Consider the following 13,570-nt stretch of genomic DNA (forward strand, 5'->3'; position numbering starts at 1 on the left):
GGTCCACAAATTGAAAATATTGAAGGAAACTTGAGGGCATCCTTGGATACTGCAGTTATAATGGTAATGTTGACTCCTTTCTAAAGGCTCCTCAACTGGAAGATAACACAGCTTTTCTTCTCACACTGAGACCAAGAACGGGATGGAAATGAGACATCACTACCAAATTACCAGATATAATAGAAAACCTAAGGTAGACTCAATGTTCAAATTGAAAATAAAAAATAAAAAATGGAGAGAGTGATACCTTAGACACTGATTTAGAAGGTAGGCTATGAAAGAGCCTAAAATGGAGCCATGGAGAAAATTCTCCTCTGTGAAAATTTAAAAAATAATTCTTGTGAAGAGTCACTCTGACCAATAGAAAATCTCAATGACAGAAAATGGACATTTGAACCAATTCAATAAAAAAGGTTTAGCTTCCTAATGTTCCTGAACTCCTCCTTCCATTCTCATGACTGAATTCTTTCCTTTGTACCTTTATAGGCAGCGAAGGGTAGCAATGAAAAACCAAACCTTCCTGACAGAATTCATTCTGTTGGGACTAACAGACATCCCAGAGATCAAACCTATAATCTTTATATTTCTCCTCCTCACCTACATATTCAGCATCATTGGAAACCTGACAATCATCACCCTTACACTACTGGACTCCCACCTCCAGACTCCCATGTATTTCTTCCTCCGGAATTTCTCCTTCTTAGAAATTTCCTTCACAACCACTTTCACTCCCAGGCTGCTGTTCAGCATCACAACTGGCAACAAGACCATCAGCTTTGCTGGCTGTTTCACTCAGTATTTCTTTGCCATCTTCTTCGGAGCCACGGAGTTTTACCTTCTGGCTGCCATGTCCTATGACCGCTATGTGGCCATCTGCAAACCCTTGCATTACTTGACCATCATGAGCAGCAAGGTCTGCATCCAGCTGGTTCTCTGCTCTTGGTTGGCTGGATTTCTAATCATCATATCCCCAATCATCCTCACCAGTCAGCTGGATTTCTGTGCCTCCAACATGCTGAATCATTACTATTGTGACTATGGACCCCTCCTAGAAATATCTTGCTCAGACACAAGATTCCTGGAGCTGCTTGACTTTATCTTAGCAGTTGTCACCTTGATGGTCACCCTAGTACTGGTGATTTTCTCCTATACAAACATCGTCTGGACCGTCCTCAGGATATCTTCTGCTCAGCAAAGGAAAAAGGCCTTTTCCACCTGTTCTTCCCACATGATTGTCATCTCCCTCTCTTATGGCAGCTGCATCTTCATGTATATAAAGTCCTCAGCAAGAGAAGGAATTGCCTTCAATAAGGGAGTAGCTGTGCTCAATACCTCAGTTGCCCCTTTATTGAACCCATTCATTTACACTCTAAGGAACAAACAAGTAAAACAAGCTTTCAAGGATGTCACCAGGAAAATAGTGCATCTTAATTCATTTTAATGGCCTCAAAAATCAATGAAAATTCTGAATAAAATTCATGAAGTTACTCCAACTGATAAATTGAGTTTCTGAAATCTCTTTCAAAGTAATTGCTCATATCAATGGATTGTGCATATGTATCAAAATTTTATTTCAAATTTGCAAGCAAGAGAAAGATATTCAAAGATATTTTTTCTGATACATATCTTTTAATAAAGGTGAAAACTAGGGGTAAATATATTTAAACTACATACAAAAAATAACTATATGATTAAAAATTATTTTGCTTATCATAAATTTGGTGATCAGCTGAATGAATAAGTCTATTTTTCCACATGAAGCTCTTCATCTTACCAATAACTATCAAAAACTTGTAGGCACATTTTGTCAGAAAATGTAATTTATGAGGTCAAACACAAAAACAAATTCTACTCCAGATAATCTTTCTCAGGTTTTCACCAATTTGCTTTCTCAAGCTTCTCCCTCTTATAGTTCTTAAAGATTACCTCTTTCAAGTATCTCCTACAGAAAATATTTCCTACTCTAGGTGACAGTATGGAATCTCATGATTGTTCACAAGGACATTTCTGACTCTCATTTGAGAACCGAAATCAGAAGGAAAACTGTTAACTTAGGAATCTTTGGACTAAATTTAAAGGAAAAATCAGGGGGCACTGGGTGACTCAATGAGTTAAGCCTCTGCCTTCAGCTCAGGTCATGATTTCGGGGTCCAGAGATTGAGTCCCGCATTGGGCTCTCTGCTCAGCGGGAAGCCTGCTCTCCCCTCTCTCTCTCTCTGCCTGCCTCTCTGCCTACTTGTGATGTCTCTCTGTGTCAAATAAATAAATACAATCTTTTTAAAAATAAAAAATAAAGGAAAAATCAAGTGAGGTGATATCTTAGACCTTGTTAACAATGACCAAAATCTGTAAAAGCTGGAGTGTGGCAAAGTGTGCCTGACTTTTAGAGAGTACATTCATAAATGAAATTGAGAAGATTGGAGGTGTTAAAGATGCTACTTAGGGAGGCCTTAGGATGCTATGATCTATTGACTATCTCCACAACTTCCTGCAGTTCAAGTCCCTTGGTTACCCCACTGACTTTGCCAATCCTTATAAATGCTTCTGACAGTCAAGTGGAGCCACTTGGCCTCTACTTCTTTGGGTCCCATCATACCCATGAAAATTAACAAGCCCAGACCTGTAACCATCTGTCCTACCATCATCCCTGATGAATGAGTGTCATTACTGAATTTTCTGGTGATGCTGATATCCTTCTCAGCAGCACATTCCTTATCTCCCTGGTGTTGCATCCCATTGCCCCTCCTGTAGAACAAATCTTCTAGTGGATCTGATGTTCTTACATCATTCTACCTACCTCAGCCTTTTTATTCCTTCCATTACCATCTTTCAGGGCAGAGGAAGTGGATGGTGAGATGGGTGAAATTGGTGATGGGGATTAAAGAGTACAGTTACCAAGATAAGCACTGAGTAATGTACAGAATTGCTGAATCGGTACATCATACACATAAAACTAATATAACACTATATGTTAATCACACTGGAATTAAAATTTAAAACTTAATAAAAAGAAAAAATGAATATTTTCAAGATCCCAACAACCAAATACTAAAGAAATAGAAAATATGATTAACACTCAAAATAAATAAAATAAAATAAAATGGAAAAAAAAGAAAATATGATTAAAATCTTTCCCACGAAGAAAACACCTAGTTGGGTGTCTCCACTGGTATTTTCTACCAGACACTTAAGGAATAAATCATACCAATTTTCCATTAATTCTTCCAGAAAATTAGAAAAGAAAGAAGTACTTCCCAACTCATTGGAGACCCACCTTACCCCGATACCAAAACCAAACAAATACATTTCAAAAAACTTCACATCAATATCCTCCATAAATGTAGACGTTAAAGTCTGAATAAAATTTTACCAAACCTAATCAAGCAATATATTAAAAATGATAATATATTATGACCATTGGCCATAAATATGACTGGCTTCAAAATATCTGTCAATGCACAGACTCATTAAGGTGTATACATCAAATGTGTGTAATTTTTTTTTCATTTTTTATAAGTTTTCTTTTTCATTTTTATTTTAATTCCAGTTAGTTAACATACACTGTAATATTAGTTTCAGGTGTACAGTATAATGACTCTACACTTCCCAACAACACCAGATGCTTGTACATGTATACCCCTTAATCCCTGCAACCTATTTAAACCATCCCTTCATTCACCTCCTCTCTGGTAGCCATCAGTTTGTTCTCTATAGTTAAGAGTCCATTTCTTGGCTTGCCTCTCTCTCTCTTCTTTTTCCCTTTGGTGGTTTGTTGCGTTTCTTAAATTCCACAGATGAATGAAATCGTATGGTATTTTTGTCTTTCTCTGACTGACTTATTTTGCTTACCATTATACTCTCTAGCTCCACCCATGTCGTTGCAATGGCAAGATCCCATTCTTTTTATGACTGAGTAATATTCCATTGTACATATATACCACATCTTCTTTATCCACTCTTTGATTGTTGGACATGGGCTATTTCCACAATTTGGCTATTGTAGATAATGTTGCTATAAACATCAGGGTGCATGTATCCCTTTGAATTAGTATTTTTCTATCCTTTAGGTAACTACCTAGTAATGAAATTACTGTATAATAGGGTAGTTCTCTTTTTAATTCCTTTAGAACCTACATAACTGTTTTTCAGACTGGCTGTACCAGTTTGCCCTCTCACCAACTGTGTAAGAGTGGTCCCCTTTCTCCATCCTCAACAACATCTGATGCTTCTTGTGTTAGTAATTCTGACAGGGGTGAGGTGACATCTCATTGTAGTTTCAATTTTCATTTCTCTGATGACAAATGATGTTGAACATCTCTTCATGTGTCTGTTGGCCATCTGGATATCTTTGAAAAAATGTTTATTCCTGTCTTCTGCCCAGTTGTTAATTGGATTGTTCCAGGTTTGGGTGTTGTGTTTTATAAATTCTCTACCTATTTTGGATATAACCCTTTGTAAGATATGTCAATAGCAAATATTTTCTCTCATTCCATAGGTTGCTTTTTAGTTTTGTTGATTATTCCTTCACTATGTAAGTGTTTTTATTTTGATGAAGTCCCAATACTTTATTTTTGCTTTTTTTTCCCCCTTGCTTCAGGAGACATTATCTAGAAAGGTGCTAGAGCTAACATCAAAGAAGTTACTGCCTGTGTTCTCTTCTGGGATTTTTATGGTTTCAGGTCTTATATTTAAGTCTTTAATCATTTTGCATTTATTTTTGTATAGTGTAATAAAGTGGTCCAGTTTCTTTCTTTTGAATGTTGCTATCCACTTTTCTCAACAACATTTATTGAAGAGATACCTAAGTTGTACAGGACAGGGGGCTTGGCTAGGATAGAGCCACTTTGCTGCTCCTGGAGAGAAGGCCAGAAAACAACCTGGGGGCAGACAGTGTGGAAACAGTGATCTGAAGTATGCCTAGGGCACACAGTGGGGAAATTATTCATACTTCTTGGAGGAAGTCTCTGAGAGACAGCATTCATGGAGATACCTCTCTGGGAACAAAACAGCTGACCAGCACCATTCCCTTTACCAAGACCTCAGCATAAACACAGAGCCTCTCAGGAAGCAGGAGATTACCTACACTGGCTACCTAACTTGCTTACACCAAGCCCCTGCATACCAGGTGAACTGCCCTTCTCAGTCAAGCTTCCCTCAGTCCCACAACAACAGGTCCCACACCAAGAAGATCAGCACAAACCCCTGCCCACACCAAGTGGTTTATTAGGGCCTCAGTTCAGTGGAGGTGGTGACAGGTCTCATTTCACAAGCATACCAGAGCATACTTACTTAAAACTTGCCACCTTCAGGACAAAACCAAACACTGCCAATAACATGCAAGGAGTGCCTCTGCAGATGACTGGCCTGAAGGATAGAGCAGCCATAATCTCACAGAAGACTTCAGGCAGCATACACAGGAGAAATCCCTTGAAGCACAAGGCCCAGGGCATTGAATAACCTCATCTTCATAAAGCCATTACTTTCAGAAACAGGAGACATAACTGGCTTTTCTAACACAGAGAAAAAGACAGAGACTTAGATATAATGTCAAGACAGAAGAATGTATCCCAAGGCCACAGCCAGGGATCTCAGCAAAATAGATATAATTAACATGTCTAATGGAGAATCTCAAACATCATAAGGATACTCACTGAGCTTGAGAACAGAATAGAAGACATCAGTGAGAGTCATACCATAGAGATAAAAGGTGTACCCCTGGGGATAAAAATATATGTTTATAAAAAATAAAAAATTATATATAAAAAAAAGAATCCATCAGAGATGAAGACTGCAATAAATGAGATTGGAAACAGGCTCAATGCAACATACATCAGGCTGGAAGAAGCAGAGGAATGAATTAATAAACTAGAAGACAAAATAATGGAAAATAATGAAGCTTAACAAAAGAGAGAAAGAAGAATTATGCAACAGGAAAATAGATTTGGGGAACTCAGTGATTCCACCAAACATAATAACATTCATATTATGGAAGACCAATGAGAAGAAAGAGAAAAGGGGTAAGAACATATATTTGAAAAACTAATAGCAAAAAAATTTCCTAATCTGGGGAAGGAAGCAGACATCCAGATCCAGAAGGCACAGAGAACTCTTATCAAAATCAACAAAAGCAGGCCAACACCAAGACACATTTTAATTACATTTGCAAAATATACTGATAAAGAAAAAATTGTAATAGCAACAAGACAAAAGAAGTCATTAACAACAACAACAAAAAAAAGACATCATTAACTTGCAAAGGAAAACCCACAGGCTACCTACAGATGTCTCAAGAGAAACAGAGCACGTCAGAAAGGACTGACATGATACATTCAAAGTGCTGAATGGAAAAAATCTACACCAAGAATACTCTATCCAACAAGGCTTTCATCCAGAATAGAATGAGAGAGTTTCCCAGATAAATAAAAACTAAAGGATTTCGTGACAACTAAACCAGCCCCACAAGAAATATTAAAAGGGACTTTGTGAGTGGAAAGGAGAGACAAAAAGTGACAATATAAAAGAAATCCAAAAGCAGTAAAAATCAAAGAACTCATACCAAAAACAAGGATAAAAAATATAATAACATATACCTAAAACATGGGGAGAAGAGGAGAAAAGAATGCATTCAAGGTGCTTCGATGGTTTAGTCAGTAACTCTTTTTTTTTTTTTAATATCTTTTCAGTGTAACAGTATTCATTGTTTTTGCACCACACCCAGTGCTCCATGCAATCCATGCCCTCTCTAATACCCACCACCTGGCTCCCCCAACCTCCCCCCCGACCCCTTCAAAACCCTCAAATTGTTTTTCAGAGTCCATAGTCTCTCATGGTTCACCTCCCCTTCCAATTTCCCTCAACTCCCTTCTCCTCTCCATCTCCCCATGTCCTCCATGTTATTTCTTATGCTCCACAAATAAGTGAAACCATATGATAATTCACTCTCTCTGATTAACTTATTTCACTCAGCATCATCTCTTCCAGTCCCATCCATGTTGCTACAAAACTTGGGTATTCATCCTTTCTGATGGAGGCATAATACGCCATGGTGTATATGGATCACATCTTCCTTATCCATTCATCCGTTGAAGGGCATCTTGGTTCTGTCCACAGTTTGGCAACCATGGCCATTGCTGCTATAAACATTGGGGTACAGATGGCCCTTCTTTTCACGACATCTGTATCTTTGGGGTAAATACCCAGGAGTGCAAATGCAGGGTCATAGGGAAGCTCTATTTTTAATTTCTTGAGGAATCTCCACACTGTTTTCCAAAGTGGCTGCACCAACTTGCATTCCCACCAACAGTGTAAGAGAGTTCCCCTTTCTCCACATCCTCTCCAACACATGTTGTTTCCTGTCTTGCTAATTTTGGCCATTCTAACTGGTGTAAGGTGGTATCTCAATGTGGTTTTAATTTGAATCTCCCTGATGATTAGTGATGATGAACATTTTTTCATGTGTCTGATAGCCATTTGTATGTCTTCATTGGAGAAGTGTCTGTTCATATATTCTGCCCATTTTTTTATATGATTGTCTGTTTTGTGTGTGCTGAGTAACTCTTGCAACTCTTCCTCTTGGGTTCATGATTTCAAGCCCCACCATGGTGTGGAGTGTACATAAAAAAAAAAAAAAAAGAATACATTCAAACTTGAACGATCATCAACTTAATGTAGACTGCTATTTCCAGAAAAGGTTATATGCAAATCTAATGGTAACCAAATATCAAAAACCCTAATAAACATGCAAAGAATAAATAGAAAGAAATCCAAATATATCACTAAAGAAAATCAAGAAAACATGAAGGAGAGAAAGACAAGAAAGGATCAGAGAAAAATCTCCAGAAACAATGGCAAAATAAGTAATAAATGGCAATAAATTTATATCTATCAATAACTATTTGAATGTAAATGGACTAAACACTCCAATCAAAGGATGGCAGGTGTCAGAATGGATTTAGAAAAAAAAAAAAAAAAGACCCAGATATATGCTGCCTACAAGAGACTCAATTTAAACCTAAAAACACCTGCAGATCAGAAGTGAGGACATGGAGAAATATTTATCATGCAAATGGATGTCAAAAGAAAATCAGGGTAACAATATTTATATTGGACAAACTAGACGTTAAAACAGACTATAAAAAGAGACAAGGGTACTATATAATTATACAGGGGTAATCCAACAAGTAGATATAATGGTTGTGGGGCGCCTGGGTTGCTCAGTTGATTAAATGTCTGCTTTCAGCTCAGGTCATGATCCCAGGATTTTGGGACTGAGCCCCACATCTGGGAAGCATGCTTTTCCCTCTCCCTCTACTGCTCCCCCTGCTTATACACACTCTCTCTCTCTTTCTTTCTCTCTGTCAAATGAATAAATAAATAATCTTTTTTAAAAAGAAGATATAATGGTTGTAAATATTTATGCACCCAATATGGGAACACCCAAATATATAAAACAATTCATAACAAACATAAAGCAACTAACTGACAGTAACACAATAAAAGGAGAGGACTTTAACACCCCAATTTCATCAATGGACAGATCATCTAAACAGAAAATCAACAAGGAAACAATAGCTTTGAGTGACACACTGGACAAGATGGACTTAGCAGATGCATTCGGAACATTCCATCCTAAAACAGCAGAACACACATTCTTCTCAAGTACACAATGGACATTCTCCAGAATAGAGTACATACTAGGTCACTAGGTCATACTAGATTGTAGGCTAAATTGGCCACCCACTCACCGACTTCCCCTGGTCAGCAAAGACTAGTAGGGAATTGGGATGTCCCACACTGCCACAACAAATTGGCATGAGTCAGATCTCTGCTTTACCTTCCCTGCTGAGTGTACACCCCCACTAAAGAGAAAAAAGACAGTGTGAATCAATGCCTTACTTTCAGTGTGAAGGTGTCATTGGGGCCAAGAAAGAAGCTGCACTTGGAGCCCACCCATATGCCATGGGGCAGCAGGTCTAGAGTACTCCACTTTTGACAGAATGGTTTTGGCAGCACTGAGGAAAAGACTGAAACTATGCAGTCACTTGGCCTTGTGTTACACCTCAAAAAAGAGACTGCTAAAAAAAAAACATATTACATAGGATTCAGAATATTATAATAAAATATCCAGAACATCAAGAAAACAATCAAAAATTGATCATCACAGGCACCTGGTAACACTTAACCTAGTGACACTTAACACTGAACCTGGGTGGTTCAGTCAGTTAAGTGCCTGAATCTTGCTTTCCCCTTAGGTCCTGATCTTAGCGTCCTGATATCAAGCCCCACATCAGGATGCATGATCAGCGGGGAGTCTGCTTGAGGATTCTCTCTCTCCCTCTTGTTCTGTCCCTCCCCTCACTCACACACTCTTTCTCTCTGGAGCTCTTTCTCTCTCTAAAATAAATAAATCTCTTTTTTTTTAATTGTTCATCATGATACACCTGGGTGGCTCAGTTGGTTAAGCTGCTGCCTTCAGCTCAGGTCATGATCCCAGGGTCCTGGGATCGAGTCCTACATCAGGCCCTTGTCCAGCGGGGAACCTGCTTCTCTCTCTGCCTCTGCCTACCACTGTGCCTGCTTGTACACTCTCTCTGACAAATAAATAAATAAAATCTAAAAAATTGTTCATCACACAAAGAACCAGAAATACAACTTAAATGAAAAAAAGACAATCGATAGATGCCAACACTTGGATGAATCAAATTTTGGGATTATCTCACAGGGATTTTAAACCAACCATCATAAAAATGTTTCACTGCAATTGTGGATTCTCTTTAAATAAGTGAAAAAATAGAAAATATTATAAAGAAAGTTATAAAAAGGAACTAAAAGGAAATTATAGAACTTAAAATTATAGTAACAGAAATTTTGAAAACTCATTGAATGACATCATTAATAAAGATGACTGAAGACAGAATAGGTGAACGTGACAGATCAGTAGAATTTACTCAGAACAGAAACTAAATACATTTTTTAAAAATGAATGAAGCCTCAGGCATCCATGGGACAATTAGAAAAGAGCTAACATTGGCAAAACTGTAGTCCAAAAGGAAAGAAGAGAGTAGAGCTAAGAAAGGATTCCAAGAAAGAATTGCCAAAAACTTCCCAAATTTGGAAGAAAAAAACACATAAACCTGCAGATTCAAACAGCAGATCAACCATATTCATCAGGGATGTTGGTCTGAAATTCTCCTTTTTGGTAGGGTCTTTGCCTGGTTTGGGGATCAGGGTAATGCTGGCTTCATAAAAAGAGTCTGGAAGTTTTCATTCTGCTTTCATTTTTTGAAACAGCTTCAGGAGAATAGGTATTATTTCTTCTTTGAAAGTTTGGTAGAATTCCCCAGGGAATCCATCAGGTCCTGGGCTCTTGTTTTTTGGGAGGTTTTTGATCACTGTTTCAATCGCCTTACTAGATATTGGCCTATTCAGGTTGTCAATTTCTTCCTGGTTCAGTTTGGAAGTTTATAGGTTTCCAGGAATGCATCCATTTCATCTAGATTGCTTAACTAATTGGCATATGTGTTGATAATAATTTCTGATGATTGTTTCTATTTCCTCAGTGTTAGTTGAGATCTCTCTCTTTTCATCCATAATTTTATTAATTTGGGTCTTCTCTCTTTTCCTTTGGATTAGTTTGGCCAATGGCTTATCAGTTTTATTGACTCCTTAAAAAAAACAGCTTCTAGTTTCATTGATGTCTTCTACTGTATCTCTAGTTTCTATTTCATTGATCTCTGCTCTAATCTTCATTATTTCCTTACTGTGTGTGGAGTTGGTTTAATTTGTGTTGATTTTGATTCTCCAGTTCTTTAAGGTGTAAAGGCAGCTTGTGTATTCTGGGTTTTTTAATTTTTTGAAAGAGGCTTGGGTAGTTATGCTAGTTATGCTAGTTATGCCTTTGCTGTATTCCAGAGGTGTCTTCATTCTCATTGGTTTCCATGAATTATTAAAGTTCTTCTTGATTTCCTGGGTGATCCAAGCATTCTTAAGCAAGGTAGTTTTTAGCTTCCAGGTGTTTGAATTCCTTCCAAACTTTTTCTTGTGGTTGAGCTCCAGTTTCAAAGAATTGTAATCTGAGAATATGCAGGGAATAATCTCAGTCTTTTGGTATTGGTGGAGCCCTGATTTGTGACCCAGTATGTGGTCTATTCTGGAGAAGGTTCCAGATGCACTCAAGAAGAATGAGCATTCTGTTGTTTTAGGGTCAAATAGCTCATCAGATTTCAAATCGAATAAAGCCAAAGAAATACACACCAAGACATATAACAATTAAATTTTGGGGTGCTGGTAATTTGGATGTGATATTTACTCAATATAGTTACTTCCTTTGTGTACTTTTTTAATGCTTGTTAAATTTAAATAAAAGATTTATTTTAAAAGTGATGAAATAGCGAGAGGAGTCAAGATGGCGGAGAAGTAGCAGGCTTAGACTACTTCAGGTAGCAGGAGATCAGCTAGATAGCTTATCAATCCATTGCAAATACCTACAAATCCAATGGGAGACTGAAGAGAGGAAGAGCTCCAATTCTAGAAACAGAATATTGACCACTTTCTGAAAGGCAGGATGGTAGAGAAGTGAATCCAAAGCGACAGGAAGATAGACCGCAGGGGGAGGGGCCAGCTCCCAGCAAGCGGTGGAACAACAGAGCACAAAATCAGGACTTTTAAAAGTCTGCTTCACTGAGGGACATTGCTCCAGAGGCTAAACTGGGGTGAAGCCCACACGGGGTCAGTGTGGCCCCAGATCCCACAGGGTCACAGAAGGATCAGGGGTGTCTGAGTGTCACAGAGCTCACAGGTATTAGAGTGGGGAAGCCAGCTACAGAGACAGAGCCAAGGAGTGAGCTCTCGGCATGGGGTTACCTTAAACCGGTCACAGGCTGGATGAGCAGCCAAAGGCCAGGGAGCCAGAGGCCAGGGAGAAGGGAGTGATTGAGTGCTTTTTTCTGAGGGTGCACTGAGGAGTAGGACTCTGAGCTCTCTCTTGACTCCTCCAGGCCAGAGATTGGGAGGCCGCCATTTTCATTCCCGTCCTCCAGAACTCTACAAAAAAGTGTTCAGGGAACAAAAGCTCTCGAAAACGACCCTGAGCGGATTACTTAGCCCAGCCCCTGGTAAGGGCAGTGCAATTCCGCTTGGGGCAAAGACCCTTGAGAATCACTACAACAGGCCCATCCCCCAGAAGATCAACAAGAAATCCAGCCAAGACCAAGTTCACTTACCAAGGAGAACAGTGGAATTCTAGAGGAAGAGAAAGCAAAGCATGGAATTCATCGCTTTCTCCCCATGATTCTTTAATCTTGCAGTTAATTTAATTTTTTTTCATTTTTTTTCTTCTTCTAAATTTTTTTAACTTTTACCCTTTTCTCTTTTAATGTGTTTTAACTAGTTTATCTTAACAATACCTTTCATTTAAAAAAAATAATCTTTTTTTGAACCTTCATTATTATGGTCATATTTTATCCTTCATTGTATCTAACTTTATTTTTTGTATACACATAGGGTTTTTTCTTCTAAAAAATTTGGGGTACAACTTCTTCTAATAGATCAAAATATACCCTAAATCTAGCTCTGGACTTTTTCTAGTCTCCAGTCTGAGCAAAATCTCTCCACTTTCTTTTTCTTTATTCTCTCAAACAACTTACTTTATCAACTCCATTTTTAGAAATTTTTTTAAAAAATTTTTCATCTTTATAGGCATATTCCTCCCTTTATTGTGTTTACCCTTATATATGTTTTTCATTAGTTAAAATTTTGGGAGATAATTTCTTCTAAGAGACCAAAATACTCCCAAAATTAAGTGGGTGACCCTGTTCTAGTCACCAGTCTAATATATATATATATCGTCTTTTTTATATTTTTTTAAATTTGTTTTCTTTTTTTTTTAATTTTTTTTTCTGAACTTCTTTTTATCCCCTTTCTCCACTCACCGCCCATGATTTGGGAACTCTTCTGATTTGGATAAAGCACATTTTTCTGGGGTCTTTGCCACATTTTTAGTATTTTATTTGCTCCTTCATATATTCTTATATGGACAAAATGACAAGGCGGAAAAACTCACCACAAAAAAAAGAACAAGAGGCAATAGCAAAGGCTAAGGACCTAATCATACAGACATTGGTAATATGTCAGATCTAGAGTTCAGAATGATGATTCTCAAGGTTCTAGCCAGGCTCAAAAAAGGCATGGAAGATATTAGAGAAACCCTGTCTGGAGAAATAAAAGCCCTTTCAGGAGAAATAAAAGAACTAAAATCTAACCAAGTTGAAATCAAAAAAAAATATTAATGAGGTGCAATCAAAAATGGAGGCTCTTGGGTGCCTGGGTGGCTCAGTGGGTTAAGCCGCTGCCTTCGGCTCAGGTCATGATCTCAGGGTCCTGGGATCGAGTCCCGCATCGGGCTCTCTGCTCAGCAGGGAGCCTGCTTCCTCCTCTCTCTCTATCTGCCTGCCTCTCTGCCTACTTGTGATCTCTCTCTGTCGAATAAATAAATAAAATCTTTAAAAAAAAATGGAGGCTCTTATTGCTAGGATATATGAGGCAGAAGAAAGAATTAGTGATATAGAAGACC

At 38.1% G+C, this 13,570-nt stretch overlaps 1 protein-coding gene across 1 annotated transcript; it reads left to right on the forward strand.

The window, feature by feature from the left end:
* The first annotated feature begins 502 nt into the window (after positions 1-502).
* LOC132020376 (olfactory receptor 6C4-like) lies at positions 503-1,441 on the forward strand. Its single transcript, XM_059404535.1, has one exon. It carries the CDS (start codon positions 503-505, stop codon positions 1,439-1,441), a length of 939 nt encoding a protein of 312 aa, XP_059260518.1.
* The last annotated feature ends 12,129 nt before the right edge of the window (positions 1,442-13,570 follow it).

Source organism: Mustela nigripes, chromosome 6, assembly GCF_022355385.1.
Source record: "Mustela nigripes isolate SB6536 chromosome 6, MUSNIG.SB6536, whole genome shotgun sequence".
Lineage (NCBI taxonomy): Eukaryota > Metazoa > Chordata > Mammalia > Carnivora > Mustelidae > Mustela > Mustela nigripes.